General features: G+C 43.7%; 3 protein-coding genes across 3 annotated transcripts; 1 reads left to right on the plus strand and 2 right to left on the minus strand.

The window, feature by feature from the left end:
- Positions 1 to 1,971: 1,971 nt before the first annotated feature.
- Positions 1,972 to 4,752, minus strand: LOC134463177 (small ribosomal subunit protein eS26). Its single transcript, XM_063216406.1, has 4 exons — positions 4,638 to 4,752; positions 4,124 to 4,301; positions 2,954 to 3,084; positions 1,972 to 2,077 (listed from the first exon to the last, which is right to left on the minus strand). The coding sequence occupies exons 1-4, from the start codon at positions 4,638 to 4,640 to the stop codon at positions 2,042 to 2,044; spliced, it is 348 nt and encodes a 115-aa protein (XP_063072476.1). The 5' UTR covers positions 4,641 to 4,752; the 3' UTR covers positions 1,972 to 2,041.
- A 568-nt stretch (positions 4,753 to 5,320) lies between these two features.
- On the plus strand, positions 5,321 to 18,096 carry ccdc65 (coiled-coil domain containing 65). Its single transcript, XM_063215207.1, has 10 exons — positions 5,321 to 5,417; positions 6,034 to 6,202; positions 6,355 to 6,522; positions 7,140 to 7,309; positions 8,575 to 8,713; positions 9,886 to 10,083; positions 11,426 to 11,644; positions 13,159 to 13,311; positions 16,325 to 16,375; positions 17,396 to 18,096. The coding sequence occupies exons 2-10, from the start codon at positions 6,068 to 6,070 to the stop codon at positions 17,657 to 17,659; spliced, it is 1,497 nt and encodes a 498-aa protein (XP_063071277.1). The 5' UTR covers positions 5,321 to 5,417; positions 6,034 to 6,067; the 3' UTR covers positions 17,660 to 18,096.
- Positions 18,097 to 18,119: 23 nt separating this feature from the next.
- On the minus strand, positions 18,120 to 22,574 carry fkbp11 (FKBP prolyl isomerase 11). The gene is made up of 6 exons (XM_063215208.1): positions 22,191 to 22,574; positions 21,829 to 21,891; positions 20,988 to 21,075; positions 19,506 to 19,539; positions 19,242 to 19,312; positions 18,120 to 18,431 (listed from the first exon to the last, which is right to left on the minus strand). The coding sequence occupies exons 1-6, from the start codon at positions 22,302 to 22,304 to the stop codon at positions 18,223 to 18,225; spliced, it is 579 nt and encodes a 192-aa protein (XP_063071278.1). The 5' UTR covers positions 22,305 to 22,574; the 3' UTR covers positions 18,120 to 18,222.
- Positions 22,575 to 24,892: the final 2,318 nt, after the last annotated feature.

Consider the following 24,892-nt stretch of genomic DNA (forward strand, 5'->3'; position numbering starts at 1 on the left):
CCCGAAGCCATGTTGATTTTCTAAATTATATCATATGCAGCGTTCCTTGGCCGACTTAAAATGCCATGTATATCATTTAGTATGGATGGCAAATGTGCTGAATTACAGATATTGAGGTTGGGGGTTCGAAACCCAGTCAAAGCCATGTTGATTTTCAAAAATATATCATATGCAGTGTTCCTTGGCCAACTTAAAATGCCATGTATGTCATTTAGTATGCATGGCAAATGTGCTGGATTACAGATATTGAGGTTGGGGGTTCGAAACCCAGTCAAAGCCATGTTGATTTTCAAAATTATATCATATGCAGTGTTCCTTGGCCAACTTAAAATGCCATGTATGTCATTTAGTATGCATGGCAAATGTGCTGGATTACAGATATGGAGGTTGGGGGTTCGAATCCCAGTCAAAGCATGTTGATTTTCAAAATTATATCATATGCAGTGTTCCTTGGCCAACTTAAAATGCCATGTATGTCATTTAGTATGAATGGCAAATGTGCTGAATTAGGGATATGGGGGTTGGAGGTTCGAACCCCAGTCGAAGCCATGTTGATTTCAAAATGATATCATATGCAGTGTTCCTTAGCCAACTTCAAATATCATGTATTGTATGTCATTTAATATCAATGGCAAAGGGGTTGGATTACAGATATGGAGGTTGTGAGTTCTAATCCCGCTCGAAGCCATGTTGATTTTCAAAATTATATCATATGCAGTGTTCCTTAGCCAACTTAAAATACCATGTATGTCATTTAGTATATCCCCAAAACGCAGAGCTACAACACTTTCAAGATGGCTGAATCCAAGATGGCTGAATTGTTTGGCCCATAACTTCTGACTGGGTGGATGGAGTTTTTCCAAGATTTCTTTTAGCTTTGTTTTCTCAATAGTACTTTGTTTCATCTCTGCCCCAAAAGGCAAGCCCGCTTCCAGCATTTTCTGTGAGAATGCATTTCTAGTTTTATTTCAAACCGCTTTTCCTAAAACACAAGCCTCCTCTTTATTGTCTCAGTAAAACTGCCCATGCTCTACTGGCCCTTGTCAAAACTGACTCACCTAATAAAATCATTCCATTCATATGAGCAGTAAAATGTAGTTATAACAGCTACCATCAGGATCTGATGCCTGGTGTGCATTTTATGGCCTTACTGACAGGACATGATTAAGATGTGCACCAACACGCACAATGTTTCATGTCCCCTTTTGGATCAATAACTTTAACAGCATGCCCACACTAACTAGTTTCCATTCCATGACCATCACAGTATCAGAAACACACACACACAAATACTAAATAAGTAAATAAAACACACACGCAAATTTGCTACTAGGTAGTAAAAAATATATATACACTTTGACACAAAATGAACTTCGATCTATTGCATTATGACCTGTAGCTGCAAATGATGAGAAGAGGCATTAATCACATCCCCTTACTCGTTACTGATAAGCAGGGCCCTAAACTCACTGTTTTTTTAAGTACCAGTCAAAATGGCTAGTGTATAACAATCTTACTAGCTAAACACTTACTAATTGGCAAGTGGCTAGTAATTTTTTTTACTTTTTTTTTTTTTTACAAAACATTACATTGCATTGTATTTGGCAGACACTTTATAACCATCGACTTTCAAACGAGGTCTTAATCTTGGCCAACATCACCATTATAGAGAACAAAGCTTAATGCAAGGAAGGGTTAGTTGTGTGTGTGTGTGTGTGTGTGTGGGGGGGGTGTTGTAAAGTAGAACACACACACACACACACACACACACACACACACACACACACACACACACACACACCAGGCCAAGAGTCTGGGCAGGGGCAAGGGCAGCTCAGGCGAACTGATTTTTCACCAGAATTTGGCTGGCTGGCTTGGTTAACTTTGAGCCCTGCTGATCAGACACTAAATGCAATGGACTTGTTTTTAAACAACATAATATAGAACTACTAAAAAATGAATAGACCGCCATTTCCAGATTTGTATCTGTTTATTTAAATTGTCAACAAAAAAATTTACAGAATGGAAGGGTGCTGCATCTTCACATGGGCTTTGGAGCAGGTCTCGGTGCACCACCCTGAAACAAATACATGGAAATGGAAATTAGAGATCAACAGTTATGTTCAAACCCTATGCAATCATACATGTACATGTTTTGTTTATTTAAAAAAAAAAAAAAAAAACTCGGGTAATTCCGAGAATTTAAGCATTTTTTTTTAAAATTTTCAATAGGCCAAATCAAGTCAACAAAATGACAGTGACAGATCGGACAGTGCTTTTAAAACTGCCAGTCCGCATGCGAGGTCAGTCCTGGCCAAATTCCCCCCACAGCGCATGTTTTAAAAGGATCATGAAATGCAAGTGTCTCCTTGTTGTTTTTTCGCTCAAGTAGTCTGGGGCTGATGCAAAACTTCATGCTGGTGCAGGTAGTAATGAGGTAAATTCGCACGATTCCCTGTTCAGAGGTTCAAGCGTTGTTTGTATGATGAACTGACTGTTTCTGCGAGGCAAAGTGGGCACACACACACGCCTACAGAGCTTGAGGGTGAGCTCGTATTCTTAAAAAAACTTTAATTTTTGCTGGTATCTGACATTACATCTACTGGCAGGTATCTTGATGAGCAAGACCCTCTCTACTTTCATAACGGGTAGAATAAGTAGAGGGGATGTGGCTCATCAGGCTCACTGACAGGGCCGTGGGGATAGTTTCTGGACCGACACTTTTTATGACTATGTGAAAAATTGGGATATTTTGCGGGAAAATACCACATTGGAAAGACGGCGGGAAATAAGTCCGAAATAGGGAGTTTCCCGTTAAAATAGGGAGGGTTGACAGGTATGTATGCAATATATTTGTGTTCAGTCTTCCATCATTCATCAACATGCAAAAAATCTTGAATTTGCTGCATTTTTCATGTGGTGTTTGACATGCACGTTAAGAGTGTATACTTACACTTGGCCTGAAGCGAGGGGGAGGGGTCCTGTCTTTGCGAGCTTCCGTCGAGCGGTTCCTCACCACCTTGCTGTGGATGGCACAGCTCACGCAGTAGTGGAGCTTCACGTAGAGCTTGGGCAGGACATACGCTGTGGGGGAAAACGGACAGAGGATCACTGGACTGGTGGCAAAAGGACTCCCCTCTGACCACTTGTTGTCAATGGGCACAAAACACACCAGAACAAATACAACATATTGTAAATGTAATGATAGTGGTGCGTATGTGTGTGTAATCATGTTACAGTATCCGTTTTAGTGTAACCTGAAGAGTGACGCTGACAAACACTGGCATTGAGTATATCATGGGTCAGTCATGGGTAAGCAGTTAGGGCGTCAGACTTGCAGCCAAAAGGTTGCCGGTTCGACTCCCGACCCACCAGGTTGGCGGGGGGAGTAATTAACCACTGCTCTCACCCATCCTCCTCCATGACCGAGCTACCCTGAGCATGGCATCGTCCCGCCACACTGCTCCCTTTTGGACGCCATTGGGGCTGCCCCCTTGCACGGGTGAGGCATTAATGCAATTTCGCTTTGTGCAGTGTTCACTTGTGTGCAGTGGAGTGCTGTGTCACAATTTGATATTTGATATTTTGATATGTTATTAGGATCCCCATTAGCTGATAAGACATATCAGTTACTCTTCCTGGGGTCCACACAGAACATTGAAACAAACAATACATCAATATACAAGACAACATATATGTAAAAGGAAGAAAAGAACTAATTCTTTTCTTGGGGGATCATGTCACAATGACAACACAGCACTTATTGTTACTGGTTTATCACTGGTCCATCACTGTCACTCACCAATGTTAAATGCTCAGTATTTTTATCACTTCATCACTTTACTGTTATTGGTACATCACTGTTACTTGTCCTGTCTTGCACTTTGATGTCAGTAAATGTCAGTCCTGTGAATGTCTATGTCCTTCATGGTATAGAGAGAGTTGACATAATTTCAATTTCCTTGTAAGACTAGCGCATATGAAGAAACTGTCAGTTAAAGCTGACATGACTTGGCAATGGGAGTGGGAGTTTCCCAGTTGGGTGGTCCTGCATTAAGTACTGACAGCTCACAACAAGCTTGACATTCTCCCCTATGCTGGGATCAGAGAAGACAATACTTACGGTCAAACACGCTAGCATCCGTGATGTCCCTCACTGCCGCAGCCTCAACGATGTTTCTTATCACGAACTTCTTGATGGCCTTATCCTTCGGCACACACCGGGCACAGTTGGTGCAACGGATGGGCTGGACGTGTCCACGGCCCTTCTTGGCACGACCGTTATTCCTTCTCTTCTTGGTCTGTAAAGCCCAACATGTTCATTTTATAATGGTCATGGCACAAGTGTTTCACGCTAATCAAATCTTCCCATAACATAACTCAACATCTGGAGCGTACCCGGACCACTTTGAATTGCCCACACAGACAGTAGGAAGGCTAACTTAGCTACTGTGCCACATGCATGGCTCAAACACAACAACATGGCTTGTGTTTAAACTACGGTAGAGTTCGGCATGTTTATTAGCAAAGCCTTACTATGTGTGTTAAACATCGATATACAGCACATTGTGAATTTCAGAGTGTAATAAATCTGGGCTTAAAAATGAAAACCCACAGACATATGCCACTTCACTCACCATGTTGGAAAGGAGGTTAGCAAAAGAGGACCGGAAGTAGCGAACGGGGAATATTACATCCGCATCCGCCGACCAAAAACATAGATATGTTTAACATGAGGCAAAATATTCTTCCTGAATAAAACAAAACTATGCTTTAATTACCTTTGGCACATTTTAATTTCACAAAAATGACACAAAGGACCACTTATATTAACATTTGAAGGGACTAATTTACCGCGGAGGGATATTTTAGTCTTCCTAAAGAACTACGTCGAATCCCACAATGCAATGTGGACGAATTTTATTTTGTAGTTTACAGCCAGTGATCATAGTTACCGCCTGTCAGTAAATTCAGAGATTCTGTGATTCTGTGTGATCTGTTCAGGATCAAGGTCCAGGAGACTTGCAGTCAAATGCATTGAATGCACCGACAAATAGAAAAGAATCTTGACATTTCATTGATTCAGTCACTTTCATTCATTCATTCATCCATCCATTCATTCATTCATCACATACGCACCAACATGAAAACATGTTTGTTTAAGGCCTGTAAGATAAGAAAGTTATTGATAAAGTCATTAGTTTCGTTTCATATTCTGTAACTACACATGGCATGGAGAACAGAGCCTGGGACAGACAGAACGCATGGCAGAGCCGCCTGGTGGACCGCTCTAGAACAACATCAACATCCGTGCGTTTGCTCCCACGTTGCTAAGCAACCGTACACAAACTAGTCTTGGAAGATGAAGCAGTCCTATCGTTAACTTTTTGTTAAACGTCTGCAATAATTTCTAAAGGGTGAGTTGTTTGTTTACTCTTCTAAATATACCTTCACAACTTAGCACATTTACAATCGACTCAAATCTGATACATTGTAGCTAAGCCTACCCAACATGGGGGAAATGGTCTGAGGTCTGACACTGTCACTGACCATTTAGTGTAAACATTACAGATTGTGTGTCAAGATGGTAGCCTACTACACTTGTGCACTTCGGGCACTATGTTAGTTTCAGTGCACAAATACGCCATACGCACGGAAACATGAACATTAAAGTGCAAAAGTGCACCATTTGAGATCCAGCAAATGAGTTTAATTTGTCATAGGCTATATAGAGGGGGTGGATGGGTGTTGAAGTGCAGTTCAAGTGCTTATTGTTTTAAGTGTAGAGGTGCATCGGTACTCTGGGCTTGAGAGACACAACATTCGGAAGCATCAACTGTGTGTGGCTGGGTGTAGAGCGCATAAGGTGTGTGTTGTGAGAGGGATACAGAGCTGAGACAGTGTGGTAGCAGGGCCGCTGACAACGTTGTTCGCACCTGGGACAAAGTCAACGAAAAGACCAGCAATGGCTTCATCGATGGTTGAGGGACTTTCATCTTTTTAATCTGGTTACCGTATCGAATGCTCTAACAGGCAGGTAGTCTAAGCGTCTCGACTCAGCATCACCATGCCTAAGAAAGGAGGAAAGGGGAAGCAGGCTGCCATGACAGAGGAGGAGAAGCTCCTCTACATGCAGCAAAAAGCCCAGGCGGAGGAGGAGATGGCCAAACGGAAGGAGGATATGCTCACTCAGTTTCTCAAGGTGCGTGATGTATCGAATCAGCTGGTGTGTGTGTGTGTGTGTGTGTGTGTGTGTGTGTGTGTGTGTGTGTGTGTGTGTGTGTGTGTGTGTGTGTGTGTGTGTGTGTGTGTCAGCATTGCAATGCACCACTGATCCTGTTTGACATCTTGTAGGAAAAGCTACAGAAGGAGGAGAAGAACAGTGTGGTGAACCTTCACAAGTTGACGCAGCAGTGGAGGACTGTGATGCGACAGGCCCGTACCACCGATCTGCGGAGAGACATCGCCATCCTCAGCCAGACCTTTGAGAGGGTGCTGGACCGCAAAGACAGTGTCATCAAGGTGGACGATGCAGCAAAAATCTCTTCTCTTAGTTGGAGCCCAGAAGCTCAAACATCTACACTGCATAATCATACAACAGTTTTGTAAGACGATAACGGTTCCGATACCAGCCTTCTAGTCATGTACTGCTTCAGTTTTAGTCCAGTTTTTTTGTAATCAAATGTTTGGTTTGTTTGTTTTTTTACTTTACACAAATACCAAAGACGGGAATGTGTCCAAGGTACAAAAGTACAGAGAAAGAGGGAGGGGAGACAGGACACAAGGGACACATAAGTCTTCAGACAAACAAATACAACAAATACAAAAGAAAGAAAAGGACAAACACACATTTGCTGAGGCCTTTTTGACCATTTGTATGTGGGTCATTAACATTTTTAGAAGTTAACAGGGTGGGGCAACCACAGCTAATCTCTCTCTTGTGTGAAGTTGGTACATTAACTAATTGTACAACAACACGTTTTATTTACATTTAACAAATTATTTTTTAAACTATAATCCAGCAAAATGAATAGTAATTTAATCCATACAATAGTGCCATTAGCTGTGGTTGCACCGCCTGACTTCTGCTACTAAAAGCATCAATGACCCAGTAGCGGATTGCCTTCATTCTCTTCTAGAGTCTGGTGTCTGATCTGAACGAGGCGGAGCAGCAGTCGTCCCACGCCCTGCGCGCCCACCTGAGCTGTGTGGACCGCATGCTGGAGCTGCAGAGGAGTCGGCTGGCCGTCCTGGAACTCAAGTGGATCTCCAGCCTGGAGGAGCTCATCTCTGAGTACAACACAGTCAGGTACACACAATAGGGATGGTCTAGCTTAGAAATCTAGACGCCCCTAGAGGCCGCGATTTGAAATTGCTCCCGGGCTGTTGGGGTTTAGCTCGCTGGGCTAGGGGTGGTCGGTATTGGCAAGGGGTTCACGATTCGATGCGCATCACGATACACATGCCACGATGCGATACTATCACGATGCATTGCGATACATGTATTATTGCGATGCATTGCGATATTTACTTCATTAATTTTCTTTTTTCACCTTTGCCAACATTATACAATAAATTATAAATAAATAATATGATAGTGTATTCGTAGAATATGTTGCAAAAGGCTAATAATAACGTTTCAAAATTATGATGATGATTTGAAGCTTGGGAGCTCTATCACATCATATCATGTGGTTGTTTTCTGGACTAAACGGTAATAAAACCACAATTCGTTTCAATATCGTCACATAAACAGCTGCACGATTCAGATAATTAGATCCGCACTGCAAGGGTCAATAAGAAGCAACTATGATGAATGGCAACAGAAAAAGGAAAACCTGGGGCTGCTTGGGCGCTGTTGCATCTGAGTCAGGTGACCTGACCATGAACGGAAGATTGTCCCTGGGGACCCAGGTTTGAGAGTCGAGCGGGGGGCTTTTCTATAACACACACACACACACACACACACACACACACACACACACACACACACACACACACACACACACACAGAGGAAGAAAGAAAGAAATGAGAAAGAAAGACAGAAAGAAAGAAAGAATCGAAGGAATAAAAAAAGAAAAGAAAGAGAGATCATCCAGCATCCGATCCCTCTCTTTGTATTCAAGGTTTATTTACACAGTTTTTGTCATGAATCAAGCCAGCCACATTGTCTTCAGATTAGATGGTGACAAAATGGGAGTGCAGCTGCAACACATTGCTGTGGGTTTTTTTTCATAGTTTTTTGCACATTGGAATTCTCCACTCCCCAACTTAACAAAATGTGACTCTTAACTGTCATGTGCTGTTTTATGATAACGTGTGTGTGTGTGTGTGTGTGTGTGTGTGTGTGTGTGTGTGTGTGTGTGTGCGTGTGCGTGTGCGTGTGCGTGTGCATGTATTTGTGTGTGTTTGTGTCTGAGTGGATGTGTGTATGTGTTTGTGTGTGCATGTGTGTGTGGATGTGTGTATGTGTTTGTGTGTGCATGTGTGTGTGTGTGTGTGTGTGTGTGTGTGTGTGTGTGTGTGTGTGTGTGTGTGTGTGTGTGTGTGTGTGTGTGTGTGTGTGTGTGCAGGGAACACCTTCTGAGTAAGCACCAGCAGGACTCGGCGTACATGGCAGACGTGACCTTTGCCATGGAGCAGCACTATATTGAGCTGGAAAATGAGGCCAAACAGGACTACCAAAGCATGAGGGATGATATCAAAAACAGGGTACCTCCCTCCTTCCTGTACACTCACATGTTAGCCAGGCTACGCCCTCCTAGTGACGCAAGACGTTCGGCCAGTTAGTCAGGCCAAGCGCAAATACAAATTTCATTTCTGAGCTCCGAAGGAATCGGAAACTCCGCCCATTTTGTCGGGAAACTATCAACTTTGAGCATCTCCAACAGCCCTGGGTTTAAGCAGAGACTTTCTATTTGGACTAAGAAAAAGTTTGGTTTAAACTTCGGCACAGCCTTTTCTAGCCTCGAACAGTAGCAAACCGAGGGAGGCGGTTTAACCAGGCAGTTTGGAAAACATAATCTTCTTGGTCAGACCAACATCTCAGTACAAGATTTGAAAGTCGTTGATAATCAGGCAACTCACATTTTCCCAGAAAGATAGATTCACACCTTCAGACTAGAGAGATAGTGTGGTCTACCAGTGTTTCCCAACCTTTTTTGTCTTGCGTAACCCCTGCGCCTTTTTGTCACACCAATATAAATGCACCCAGAAAGATAGATCCATAGACAGACTGAAAGACAGTCTGCCTGTTTGATTTGTCTACTTGTCCCAAATATTTGAGCTGCAACACATTGCTGTGGTTTTTTTTTCATAGTTTTTTGCACAATGGAATTCTCCACTCCCCAACTTAACAAAATGTGACTCTTAACTGTCAAGTGCTGTTTTATGATAACGTGTGTGTGTGTGTGTGTGTGTGTGTGTGTGTGTGTGTGTGTGTGTGTGTGTGTGTGTGTGTGTGTGTGTGTGTGTGTGTGTGTGTGTGTGTGTGTGTGTGCGCGTGTGTGTATATGTGTGTGTTTGCCTGATGTTCTTGCCAGTGTGTGTGTGTGCATCTGCATGTGCGTGTGTGTATGTAATATCTACTTGTGTGTGTATCCGTCGCTCATGCCTGTGTGTGTGTGTGTGTGTGTGTGTGTGTGTGTGTGTGTGTGTGTGTGTGTGTGTGTGTGTGTGTCACCCATGTGTGTGTGTGTGTGTGTGTGTGTGTGTGTGTGCGTGCGTATGTAATATGTGTGTGTGCGTGTGTGTGTGCGTGCGTATGTAATGTGTGTGTGTGTGCGTGCGTATATAATATGTGTGTGTGTGTGTGTGTGTGTGTGTGTGTGTGTGTGTGTGTGTGTGTGTGTGTGTGTATGTGTGTGTGTGTTCTCCTCCTCCAGAACATCGAGGAGAAGCATGCTCTGCGTGTGCAGCTGGAGAGTACGGTAGAGGAGCTGTGGGGCCAGTTCCAGCAGGCGCTGCGCACCTACAACGAGGCCACCGAGGACCGCCACATCGCCTTCGAGGCCCTCCGCACGCGCGACCACAAGTCAGCGCAGGAGATCGACACGCAGATGAGACGACTGCAGAAGATGCAGGTGTGATAGCAAGCAACAGAGATGGGAAAAAAAGAAACACAGAAACACAGTTTCCTTCCAACACAGATAACTCATTTGAGTAACCAGTAGACCTGTGTACTTGTCTTGTGATCAGCTTACCCCTGCTCTGGTTGGATCAAATTTGTGGTGGGTTCTTGATAGGTTTTTAGTGTTTAGTGTGTCAGTAACAACACAGTGTCGCCACCTCATTAGGTACAATGGAGTAAATAGTGTAACAGCTATGTAATATTAGGTGCTAGTATTGTACTTACACCACAAATGTACTTTTACTTTTGACACCTCTGGCAAGCAATGGCATATTTCGTAAGTGTTGTGCGCGGTGCTGTTTGATTGTGCATGGCCCAAGGTGTTTTTGTAAAGGGAGAGTCTTTTTTTCCCCGTAGTTTATTTCCAGAATGTATGCTGCCTATTCACAATGTTTACCACCACCATCAATTTCGATGTGTTCATGACGACTTTGAAAATTACACTTTTCGTATTTGAAAAGGTGAATCTTCTCCATATCCGCTATTCAAAATTTCCAGTAATTGACATCTTTGGCTGCAAAATATACTGTACTTTAGTCAGACCCATAAATATTGGTTTATAACTACAGTAACTAAGGAGAAAAGATCAAGTTTGTGAATGGGCATCATAAGCATACATTTGAAAAATGAATGACTAAAATGACATACTCTACCTTTAAGGTATTGTGTGTGTGTGTTCATCTATTATCACTTTAAAGAGACCACAGATGATTCAAAATGAACAACTAAAATTCTACTTCTGTATTTAACACACACACACACACACACACACACACACACACACACACACACACACACACACACACACACAGAGCGGGCGAGAGAGAGAGAGAGGGAGGGAGGGAGGATAAACATACAAATGGGAAGTGTCGGGTTCTGTTTCCTTTTCTTTTGACACATGATAAGACCGAGTGCAAGTGACCAGTCACTGCAGGCTAGTTAAATAGAGGCTCTTGTATGTAACACGAGAATGCAAGAACGCAAACACTCCACTCGGGATGTTTAAGTTGGACAAACTATTAATGCCAGACATAAATGCCAGACACACCCAGTAACCATGAAGTGCCACACCATGGCATGGAAAACGTTGGAAAACCTGAATCGTACATCAAAGAAGCACACAACACTGTATAAAACCAAAATGTGCATTATGCCGCTATGAATGTCTATTTGTCAATCTAAATAAAAAAATGTGTGCATGTGTTTTGTGTGTGTGTGTGCGTGCGTGCGTGCGTGCGTGCGTGCGTGCGTGCGTGCGTGCGTGTGTGTGTTTGCATGCTCATGTGAGTGTGCAGGACTCCATTGGGGCTCTGCGTGTGCGTCTGAGCTCTGGGCAGCGAGAGGGGGAGGCTGCGGCGCGGGGGCTGCGCGTGGCCCGGGAGCACGTGACCCACCAGGCCCGGCAGCTGAAGGCCCGGCTCAGCCAGGCCCGCGCCACCGAGCACAACCAGCTGGCCAACCTCACCGTGCACAGCAACGCCGCCACCAAGAAGCTCCAGGCCATAATTTCTCAGGTAAACTCAGACACTATACAGTTCAGTACAGTACAGTGCTAGCCTGGCGAGCTAAACCCCTAGACTCTAGAGCAAAGTTCAATTTACGGCCACTAGGGGCGTCTAGATTTCTAAGGCTAGTACAGTACAGTACTACAGGCACATGCACAGGCACATAAAGTACATTATTACAGACAGAGCTGCTGACAGCTTTGGTCAGGCCCGGGACAAAGGCACTTAAAAGGGGCCCTCCCTCAATTCATACAATGTTATGAGGACTCAATTGTGGGCACCCTTGCTCCCCTGGGCCCCCTTGACCCTACCGCCTGTCACCTTCCCTGACTACAGTGCACAGTGATACAAAATTGTATCACTATTTCACTTCTAAGCAAAGATTTCAACCGCACACACACACAAGACACTCCATTAGCCACGGTCAGGCACTGGGTTACTATGCCAGCAACCCGGGTTTAATTCCGGCCCGGGTCATTTGCCGATCCTTCCTTGTCTCTCTCTCCCCACTGCCCTGTCAAAAAAAGGCAAAAAAGTCCTTAAAAATATATTTTTTTAAACCCACTAACATGCTACCTGCTAAACCACGAACTACACCCACATAGTTGGATGCCCAGTCATAGGTCATACATCAAGCACAGACACTTCAACTCACACTTCCTGTCACTCTAATGCGTCCACTTTTTTATCAGACTCCTGGCACACAGGAACACCGTTGCCAAGAGACAACAGGCTGTTGTCAAGGCAGCATAGGTACTTCCACACATATTAGATATGGGCTTTGGGGGGGTGCGATAAGAGTTGATATAGACGTACTGCAGACAGCAAATTACACTCAGAGCGCAATACCAGTCCTCAGTGAAAAGACCAAATGCAGTACACTCCCAATGTTGCTGTGGGCAGACCATTATTATTTAGTAAATCTAAGTGCAATCCACACCTCTAATGTAGTTTTCCTTGATTCGATATGGAGAATATAGTGTCCTTTACTGGATCATTCAGTGATTCTAACTGACTCTACTTAAGCTTGTTGAGAGAAAACCCTGAAGGACCAGTGAGGATGCTAAGGATGCTACTGTAGGTACTGACCGGAAAGGCAGGCAGACAACCATAATGGTGATTTGGGAAAAGACGCAGCCTGAAACGCTGGAAATGGACACAGAGAGACTGAGTGTTTATGACCCACACAAACAGATAGGCACACACTGTAGTGAGGCATGCTGACCGAGCAATCTACTTAGTACTTTGTGTGTGTGTGTGTGTGTGTGTGTGTGTGTGTGTGCATGCGTGCGTGCGTGGACATGTGGGCATGCGGGCACACGTGTGTGTGTGTGTGTGTGTGTGTGTGTGTGTGTGTGTGTGTGTGTGTGTGTGTGTGTGTGTGTGTGTGTGTGTGTGTGTGTGTGTACGCGAGCGTACATGTGTGTGCGCGTACGTGTGTGTGTGTATGTGTGTGCGCATGCGGGCACGTGCGTGTGTGTGTGCTCGTGTGTGTGTGTGTGTGTGTGGGTGTGGACTGACAGGGTGAGAAGCTGCTGCGTCTGGCTGAGATGTGTCGTAAGCTGGAGACGGAGGAGGAGAAGATCCTGCCCTTCTACGAGTCCAGCCTGGATGCCCAGGAGCAGGACGTGGACACTAGCCAGGCCTCCGCAACGCCCACAGAGGGACTGGCCAAGGTCACACACACACACACACACACACACACACACACACACACACACACACACACACACACACACACACACACACACACACACACACTGGCATGGATATGTACATACAGACATACACACACACACACACTGGCATGGATATGTACATACAGACACACCCTCACACATGCACAAACACGCATATGTACATGCACACACACACACTTGCATGGATGCACAAACACACATGTATACTGTATGTACATACATACACACATACACACACACACACACACACACACACACACACACACACACACACACACACACACACACACTTGTACGGATACATACAGACACCTAAAGGTGCCAAATACATACATGCATACATACATCAGTACATCCATGCGTCCGTCAGATTTTTGATTGTATGACGGCTTTTGAACGATTGGCTGGATTTTTTGACCAAACTGTCTATGAAAGACAAGTGGCACTGATATGCTCTTGGAAGCCAGCACTTTCTACTCAGGCTCCGCCCTCGCAGTGACGCAACTGAAAGTCATGATAATCAGGCTAAGCGCTTTCAACATCATCAGGAATAAGCACTTCTGCATTTTGTTGCTGTTGCTCCCGTCCTTCATTCTCTGGTCATAAGGGGATTTAAGGCGTTTCTCAATCAGTCTTAGGAGACTGGAGTCACCCCAGACCTAAACCCACACAGACACAATGCTGTCTACATCGGTGCGGTTCCCTCATACCTTTACCATCATGTCATGGCATGAGTTTGTTGTAACTCGTTTTGCAATTTCCACACTGTGTAAGCACGCGCACACACCCACTGTTGCACTGACTGGTGTGTTTCTTTCAGAGTTGTGTAAAGAAAACGTAGAAGTAGCAGTACTCTCACAGATGTAATTCCAGCACTGGTGGTATAATATTACATGGTTTCAACTTAGTAATATCATAGTACTATCATTGTAATTACATCTGTCTTCACACTGTTGTACTGACTGGTGTGTTTCCTTCAGAGTTGTACTATAAAGAAGAAGTAGAAGTACTCTTACAGATGTAATTACAACACTGGTGGTATAATATTACAACTTTGTAATATCATACTACTAGCACTGTTACACTTCCTGGTGTTTCCTCTCACTTCTACCAGAGATTCCTTAAGTACAGTGCCCTCCATTATTATTGGCACCCCTGGTTGAGATGTGTTTTTTAGCTTCCAATTATTATTATTTTTCTCTAAATAATATGGGACCTTAATGGAAAAAAAGAGAAAAATCCAACCTTCAATACAAGTGCATTTATTCAGTGGGGAAAAAATCCCACATAAAGAAATAATTATTTGACATCAAATAATGTGTGTCACAATTATTAGCACCCCTGTTGTTAATATTTTGTACAACCCCCTTTTGCCAACAAAACAGCACCTAATCTTCTCCTATTATGTTTCACAAGATGGGAAAAGACAGAAAGAGGGATCTTCAGCCATTCCTCTTTGCAGAATCTCTCTAAATCATCCAGAGACCTGGGTCCTCTCCTCTGTACTCTCCTCTTCAGCTCACCCCACATGTTCTCAATGGGGTTGAGGTCTGGGCACTGAGATGGCCATGGGAGGAGCTTGATTTTGTGTCTGGTTAACCATTTCTGTGTAGATTTGGCTATATGTTTAGGGTCATTGTCTTGCTGAAAGACCCAGTGACGACCCATCTTCAGCTTTTTGGCAGAGGGCAACAGATTTTGATTTAAAATGTCCTGGTATTTCAAAGCATTCATGATGCCATGCACCCTAACAAGCTTCCCAGGGCCTTTCGAAGCGAAACAGCCCCACAGCATCACTGACCCACCCCCATACTTCACAGTGGGTATGAGGTGCTTTTCAGCATGCGCATCTTTCGTGGCACGCCAGACCCACTTAGAGTGTTTGTTGCCAAAAAGCTCAATCTTGGTCTCATCTGACCAAAGCACACGGTCCCAGTTGAAGCCCCAATACCGCTGGGCGAACTCCAGACGTTTGCGTTTATGATTGTGGGTGAGGAAAGGTTTTCTCCGTGCATGCCTCCCAAACAGCTTGTTGGCGTGTAGACAGCGCCTGATGGTTGATTTGGAGACTTTGTGACCCCAGGATGCTACCATTTGTTGTAATTCTGTAACAGTGAGCTTTGGAGATATTTTGATTTCTCTTACCATCCTCCTCACTGTGCGTGGTGGCAAAATAAACTTGGGTCCTCGTCCAGGCTTGTTTACCACTGTTCCAGTTGTTTTGAACTTCTTAATTATTCCTCTCACAGTAGATATGGGCAGCTGCAGTTGAGTGGCAATCTTCTTGTAGCCTCTGCCTGACCTGTGAAGGTCGACGCACATCTGCCTCACTTGTATGCTGTGTTCCTTTGTCTTTCCCATGTTTAAGAGTGGATAAGAGAAATGGCCTCGGTGTCACGTCATATTTATACCCCAGGGAAACAGGAAGTGATGAATTACTAATTAAATGTTCCTACATACTCTGGTAAACTTTGTAAACTACTGTAGAAATGACAGAAATGCTTCAATTATATTTATTTCCTGGGAATTGTTAAGGGTGCCAATAATTGTGGAACAGGTGATTTAATGAAAAATAATTATTTTTTAGTCAGGGATTTTTTTTATTTTCCTACAATTCATTTGAGTTGAAGGCTACATTTTCCTAAAATTTTCAGTGTGACAGTATTCTTCTGCAATAAACACTGAATTTATTTTAAGGCTTTTAACACATCTCAACCAGGGGTGCCAATAATTATGGAGGGCACTGTATATAGAGATATGCCAATGTAATAGGTTGCTATGGGCACCTAACATGACCAGGTTCCAGTCTGCCTAAGGGGGCGTGTCATAATACTCCTAGCATTGAATAGAACAGTTCTTAGGTCTGCCTAGGTCTGCCTAAAGGGGGATCCCCCCCCCCTTGCAATAATAGAACCCGGAAACAATGGGCCAATGGAACCTCTCTCTCTCTCTACTCTCTCTGCCTCTACTGTCTATCCTCCCTCTGCAGGTCATGCACGACTTTGAGGACCTGGGCCGCTTTTGGCAGCGCTACAACAAGGTCAGTACATATATGAAGTTTTGGTTTATTTCATACCGATTGAACAAATCTCTACTCTACCTACTTGAATCTCAAAATATTCTTAAAGGGACACTGTGTGAGATTTTTAGTTGTTTATTTTCAGAATTCATGCTGCCCATTCACTAATACTTATCTTTCATGAATACTTACCACCAGCATCAAATTTTAAGTATTCAATATGACTGGAAAAATGGCACTTTTCATACATGAAAACGGGGATCTTCCCCATGGTCCGCCATTTTGAATTTCCAAAAATAGCCATTTTTATCTGCAAAAATGACTGTACTTGTCAGTTTCAATGAGCAGCATAGTTGCAGTACCTTTTTTGACCATTTCCTGCACAGTGTCCCTTTAAAATATTACTGTGTGTTCCTCAGACATCCAAGAGAAAGAGGATTGAAATCTATTAATATTTTGAAACGTGAGTGGGTGGATATTTGTTGTGTTGCTGTGAAATGACCCTCTTGTTTATGGACATTGAAACAAATAGTTGACTTAAGAGAGTATATGAAGAGCTTCATTGCATTGCATGGCAAAATGCATTTTATATCGGTTTAAAAAATCATTAATGTACATTTTACGTGTGTCTGGAGTACACATATATTTTAATATTGCTCAGTACATGGTGTGAAATAGGCAGTAGGTGTCTGGAAATAGTCAAATAAATTAAACAGCAATATATAATAATATGTACAGGGTTCTAAATTAACACCAACCAACCGGTCAAATACTGGTGAAATTTCAATTTGGAAGGCAGAAAAGAACAACTTACTAGCCACTTTGACCCATTAGTGAGTGTGTTTGGCTAGTAAGTACAGTACTGGCCATTTTGGCTGGTAATGAAAAAAGTTAATTTAGAGCCCTGAATATGGATCATTTCCATAGGTGTCTCTAGAGCGCGCTTGCCTGGAACAGCATTATAATATGGACATATTTCCATAGGTTTCTCTAGAGCGTGCTTGCCTGGAACAGCATTATAATCTGGATATATTTCCATAGGTGTCTCTAGAGCGCGCTTGCCTGGAACAGGAGCGTGCGGGTCTGAACCAAGAGAACCAGCAGCTGCGCCACCTGCTGCGCCAGTACCTGGAGGGCATCTCCGTTAGCGACCAGATCCTGCGCCACCAGAACCCTCTGCTCATGGTGTCCGCCCAGACGCTGGGCACGCCCGGCCTCTCGGCCACCGGCAGCCAGGCCAGCCAGCAGACGGCCAAGCGTCACAATGTCATCGAGGCCGCACACGTGGTGCAGCACACACTGTAGCTAGCATACACTAACACAGCTGACACCACTCTCACACACACACACACCTACATGCATAAGACCACATACCAACACAACTATGCAAGCCCTTTGTTTGATTATAACATACATACTGATGTTGCCCATATACAAATCATTCATCCATGCATGCACACACACACACATACTACCAGTTTAAAACTATTATACACTATAAAATAACTGAATATAATGAGAGATTTTAGTGGCTATTGATATACAGTATATGGTCTCAATAAAACATTATCTTGTTTAAATGAATGATTAAGAAATAATGTATTAAAAATAAATTATATTATTGTGATTTATCATTATAATATTAGTCTTCAAAACATACTCACATTCTCACAAATCTCTCTATTGACATGTGAAAAAAATGTTTTTTTTAAATGTAAGACCACAACAATAAAACATCACAACAGACCACAGCACAACAGAACAGTTAATTTTTTGGGGATGGTGATCCCTTTTTTTATTTAAATAGTTATTTGTTTTCGCAGTGTTAGTCAACAAGTCAGCAAAGGCACCTCTAGTATGTATTAGTTTTATTTCTTCTTGCTCTTCTTGTCCTTGGCCTTCTTCTTGGTGCCCTTGTCTGCGCTGGCCTTGTTGTAGAGGTACAGCCCCACCAGCCCCAGTAGCGTGGGCACCAGCGCCAGGCACAGCATGGGGAACACGTCGTTCACCAGCCGCTGCCACTGCGTCTGCTTGCTCAATGACACCACCTCCACCTCGAACACCAGCGCCGCATCACCTAGAGCACAGACAGACAGGCAGACAGAGAGGCAGACAGACAGGCAGATAGACAGACAGACAGAGACAGACAGACAGACAGGCAGGCAGAGAGACAGACAGAGAGACAGACAGGCAGGCAGACAGACAGACAGACAGATAGACCAACAGACAGGCAGAGACAGTAGGGTGGAGTTAAACAAGAGGTTAAACAAGGGGTTGGCTTTGGTCTCTTGGCAGTAGTGCTAAGTAAAAAAGAAATGGTAGATGGACTGCACTTATAAAGAGTTTTTCCACTCCTTCGAGCACTCAAAAGCGGAATACATTGTATGCCTCACATTCACCCATTCTCACTCCAGTGGCAGTGACTGCCACGCAGGATACCACCCTGTCCCCAGGAGCAATTTGGGGTCAAGTATCTTGCTCAAGGGCACAATGATGGGGTCAGTCTTTCTTAACCAATACAAAAGAGACACCCCAGACCTAAACCCACACAGACATAATGCTGTCTACATTGGTGCGGTTCCCTCATACCTTTACCGTCATGTCATGACATGATTTTGTAACTCGTTTTGCAATTTTGCTAATTCGGAGGCCGGACGACACCACCTGAGCCACCAAAGCCCCGTATTGTTAAGTCACACTGTACTGTACACACCAATGCATGCCAGATGATGGTGCCCATTAGGAACGAAAAAGAAGATGGCCTGTGTGTGTGTGTGTGTGTGTGTGTGTGTGTGTGTGTGTGTGTGTGTGTGTGTGTGTGTGTGTGTGTGTGTGTGTGTGTGTGTGTGTGTGTGTGTGTGTGTGTTCCAGATGTATTAATGACTACCTGGTATGGTAGGCGGGTATCCTCTCTTCCCATAGGCCAAGTGTGGTGGGATAGTGGTCTTGATTTTTTGCCTAAATATTATTCAATAGAAATATAGCATACGACAAACAAGATGTTAGCATGCAAAACAGCCTACATACCTGCAGCTTAATTTATTTTTTTTAAAGTCACATTTTAAAAAATCATATGTGATTATGTAACGATCCAACAAAGATCATATACCGGTACTCTCAATGAGTAAAGATGTATTGACACAATACATACCCTTCACAAACTCCCAATAAGCTCTGCTCTAGACCTGTTAAAACAAGGCAAAAAGAAAAACATTAACATACTGTACATTATGAGTGACAAAGCATGCATGCAACGTCTTGATCTCTACAGTCGATGGACTCGCAACAAAGCGAGACTCTTCCAAGGGGTGTACTAAGGGTCATATTACGATCTGTCACACGTATGTGTAACTATTCTAGAAGATTTAAGTCATTACACCCTTTTATGGTATGCAGGTGTGTGTGTGTGTGTGTGTGTTGGGGGTGGGGGGGGTGTGTAACTTTAACCGCAGAACTTTGACCTGTAACCTGGCATAGGCACCCTATGGTACCTAATGGGGATGGGGGGGTTCAGTATATCCTGGCCCCATAGACATACATACTGACCCCTGAAGGACCTGCGGCCCAACCATTACAGCTGTAGCTGTGAAATCATAGTATAGCCTACTATACACTGTAGTGGTTAAATAGCTGTTAAAACATGTCAAGCATGAGTGGATGCTAAGGTTCGGTGCACTAATGCACCTGTAACCAATGTAATCCTGCACAGTTGGCCACTCTGGGCTTGAACCCACAGCCTTCCAGTATCACGCTCCAGTTTGGCATGGGCTAAATATCCTGACCTGCTGCTCTTCTCCTGAACCATCTCTTTTTTAGTTGCTCAGGTCAGGATGTCACCTCTTGGTCAAAAGTCCATGGGGCTTCCTGAGATTCCCTTGACCTGATCAGTTCGGTGGTCTTTATCTATCTCCTGAAGTCATTTGATTTGATTATTCACCTTGTGTGACCCTATTGATAACGCAAACCCAATAACTCAAGAACCAAATGTGTTGACCCCCGGTGAGCTCTCTGTCCTTTCACCAACAATGGTATTTTGCTGATCACACACAGAATTAAGCTTTACTACAAGTTAGCCAACATTATTCATTGTATTGTATGAGAAGAATAGAAATTTGTACAATTGTCCCATGACCAACATCCTTATTTTATCATACGTTTATAACAAAACCTCTTCCTTCCTATAAATACAGTATGGTTCTGTCAGAAATACTCTTCATATATTTTCCTTCATATACTATCTAGGGAATGATTTTAATGAAACATTCTTAAATATATAAACCATAGTTGTCTATTATTAAATATAAAATTGGTTTTAATGTTATTTTATGGTTCAAATATCTTCAGGACCCCGGTGTCGAATCAGACCTTGGTCATTTCCCAACCCATACCTCATCTCTCCCCAACTCAAATCTGTCTGCTCTTCACTAAAGGCCCATCATTTTAAAATGTTAACTGAGGTACAGTCTGTTGAATGTTAGAGCCTTTTGGGTGAGTACGTCACCACTTTTTAGTCAGTGTCTACTTCACCTAGAGTAACATGGCACCTTTGACCCGGTCTTAAAAAAAAACACAGAACACAAGGGCAAATGATAAGTCTCCTGCACCTGGCCAGTTGCCCTGGCCTGGGCCATACCTGAGATGACTGTTCTCTTGCCCAACTCCACCAGCAAGGGGTCCCGAGACAGAGAGGAGTCGATCACTTTTCCATCCATCAACCTCCCCTACACAGACAAGAGGGAACAAAAGAATGCAATCTTAGTCTTTTTTTGTTTGTTTGTTTATTTATTTGTTTGTTTGTTTGTATGTGGTTGGGGGGGGTTGGACTTGTGAATTGCAGTTTGCAGAAAAGCCAAAAGAGGGGGATCTATATTCACCTTTCAACAAAGATGGAGGGATTCCATTGGTGGCATAGCCTATGTCTACAGCCTGTTACGATAACGCTGAAATGTAGTTGAACTGCTTGACCAGTCCCACAGTGAAATGCTGACGTGTTGAACTGTCTCGAGTCGCATGGCAAAGCAGAATTTCTGGCACGCGTTTGAGGTGAACTCGTCAGCAGCAGGGGAAGCGTACATATGGCTACCTCCAACGCGCTTTCTGTGACGACGACCATGTAGCAAGGCAACAACCTATCTGAGCAAGTCCATTTATGATTTGAAAAACAGAACCACATAGGCTAAGTAGTCATGAGGCTCGAGAGAGTGAACGAGACGAACAGTCTAGGGGCAGTGAATTTAGCCTAGACTACATGTTGCATGGCAGGTATTTACGCTTTTGTTGTCACAATATTCCACATGAACTGCGCACTGAATAGACGGCATTATACCCATCTGAACCACAGTGGACTGCTCAAAGCCACTCTCCACGATAGTAACAAAAATGACTTATACATCGATGGGCGGTGTCTGAGGTTGTAAAGGCTGCAATAAATGTGCCTGTCTATGATGTTAGTTTTCCGCGTCCATTCATCTCACCGTGTAGTGAATCTCCAAAGTGTCTCCCATCTCTGACGTTACATCGCAAGTTTCAGGTTTCGCCTTTGAGGAGGAAGAAAACACACATCAATCTCAGTCGGAATGAATGGATTATTAACTGAATGAAAATCATTCGTCACAGGACTGAAATGAGATCATAAGGTAGCCTCTGCTAATCTGCAGCTGAGACGCTCGATATACTATACACCTACACTGCACAATAAAAAACACCATGAGCGGATGAGCAATGTTAGTTACATTGTTACCACTGCGGAGAATGTAACCACGTTTGCAGCGCTGGCTACGTGTCTCTACTGACGATGTACACCGAGATTCTCGATAAACTTGACAGAGGAACTTACCACGGTCTCCACAGACAACTCTTCCACAACATTTTGAAACACCTCTTCTTCCTCGGCTGCAACAAACACCAATGCAGCGAGCAAGACTAGACAAACACCCTCTCGAACTTTCATTCTAACTAAATTAAGACTGGCAAACTCAGGAGCCAAACAATCCGCTGCAACTTCCGACTCCTCTCCTTTGCACGACGAGATGCCAACGCAACACCCGTAGCCTGGACTGCGGTAGTGGTCGCCGAGAAGCCCTAGTTAAATATAATAGGCGGCTTGCTGCCAGTTAATGCTGATGTGTTATTATGGTGGCGATAACGGAGCTGGCCTGAGTGACCCGTGCGTACTGTAACGTCCCAACACCTGGGTTCCCCCCCGAGTCCCCGCCTCACATTCCGGCAGCATCCATCAAGTCCCTCCTAAAAACTGTGACGTTGGCATGCGCTTGTAGAACTACTTCTATCCTACTGTGGCAGCCTTGGGCGCATTTTCATTAGATTTGGAGATGAATTGGAAGGTGCCATTAACAAAAGTAAACGTCTTCATATTTTGCAGCATTGAGTTTTTTGTTGTTTTTTTACACTAATTTTTAAAACATTAGTAGGCCTAGTCTTTCTTTATTTGGAAGATGATTCTGATTATGTCATCATGTGTTTGTGGCCTAGGCTTAGGCCTACATTGCCGGTAGCCTACAAACTGTAGGCCTGTATGCTAAATAGTACATAATGAATTATTCTACAGAGACATGGCACTGGCTCAGCCTATGTGCTCTTGGTCTTGCTCAGAACTTTGCAAGTCCTTACCAATATCTTCATGAGGAGCTCTACTATATACTAACAAGCCTACTGTCCCACATTTGGGGCCGGATTAATGCACAGGCTAGATATGGCTGCAGCCCTAGGGGGGCCCTTATTGCCCAAAAGTGAAACATGGCGTCTTGTGGCAAGATGCAATATTGGAGAAAAAAAAACTATTATGTTGAGTACAGTTAGTAGACATGTTATCCTGAGTTCCTAACTAACACTGTCTGGGTAAATTTTTCATGAAATTTGCCTTCTGAGGGGCCCCACATCAACCTGTAGCCTAGGGGCCACAGGGCATCTTAATCCGGCCCTGGCTCCGGACCTGATGTACAATAGTAGCCTAATGCAATAGTAATTGGATATTGTCTCATTCTGTCAGTCAGCGTCATGCCATTTTTTAGATGAGAATTGTTTAGGTGAACTGCATTAGGGCCTATTTGTAGCTGAGAGCTAAGACATAAGCTGAGAGATGCTGACTAAGTTTATCTGACTTTAAGAGCATACCACCACATTTGAATTGACAGCTGGCACCCACTCTTTGAAAAACATTCAAAACAGGGAATGGCAAGAAAAAAAATCATGACAGTCAGTGTGGTTTCAGGAAGATACCTTGGCAGACAGCTGCTTAGACTTCCGGCGGAACAAATATGCTCCTGCCCCCCGGTACATCAATGGTGAGCGTGTGGAGCAAGTGAGCTCATTTAAATTCCTAGGTGTACACATCTCTGCTGATCTCTCCTGGTCGACTAACACCTCGGCTCTGGTAAAAAAAAAAAAAAGGCCCAGCAGCGATTGCACTTCTTGAGAGTACTAAAGAAAGAACAGTTAGACTCAAGCTTGCTGGTGACCTTTTACCGTTCCAGAGCCTGCTGACCTACGCAGTGTCAGTGTGGCACTCAAGCTGAGGCTGACAGGAAGAGACTGCAGAGGGTGACCAAAACAGCGCAAAAAAATTATAGGCTGCCCCCTGACTCTCATACCCACCATTTACAATTCCCTCTGCCTAAGTAGAGCCAGGAGTATCATTAAAGATCCCTCACATCCTGGCTTCCATCTATTCACACTGTTGCTGCCCTCCTGCAGGCGCTACAAGGCATTACCAGCCAGAACCAATAGAAGGAAGAACAGCTTCTTCCCCAAAGCTGTTACGACACTGAACTCACACTTACTGGACTATGTTCATCTGTAAAGGACTGTGCACCTTGTAGCTCATATCTCAGTATACTTTGTATAATGACAATAACGGCTTTCTATTCTATTCTATTCTATTCTATTCTATTCTATTCTATCCTAGTTGGCCTCTTTGTACAGATGGACCCACCGGCGGGCTCATTCAATCATTGCTGAATAGACTCTACATCATAACAACATTGCTATGACATTACAGAGAGACCTAACCCGTTAAGATACAGCGTTATACATTTGCTGTTACCAGAATGGCAATGACCAATCCATAGTGGATTATTAAAGGCCCTGTGTTATGATATAGTATTGCAGTCAGGGGTGCCGGCACAGGGGGACAAAGGGGCCAGTTGCCCCAGGCCCCGGTAGACAGGGGGCCCAGAATTGGGTCCCCATTACTTTGTATGTATTAGTCTGGGGGTTCTTTTAGACCACTTTGTCCTGGGCCCGGCCAAAGCTGTCAGCGGCCGTGATTGTAGTACTATAACTATTCAATGGCTATTACAGTGTACAGCATGCCACTGGAGGTACGGCGTGCATTAACAGATTAAGAGTTGGTCATAACAATTTTGGTGGCAATATTATAGTCTGTGCGAAGCTTGTTCAAAGCCAAGGCATCTTTTTGAAACCATATTTTATGCTTTTATTTGATAACATATTTAAGCTTACTTGAATGTTAGTATATACTTTTGTTTTAAACCACAACCCTGGTCCAGGAAGACAGAT

The sequence above is a fragment of the Engraulis encrasicolus genome, chromosome 14, assembly GCF_034702125.1.
Source record: "Engraulis encrasicolus isolate BLACKSEA-1 chromosome 14, IST_EnEncr_1.0, whole genome shotgun sequence".
In the NCBI taxonomy this organism is placed as follows: domain Eukaryota; kingdom Metazoa; phylum Chordata; class Actinopteri; order Clupeiformes; family Engraulidae; genus Engraulis; species Engraulis encrasicolus.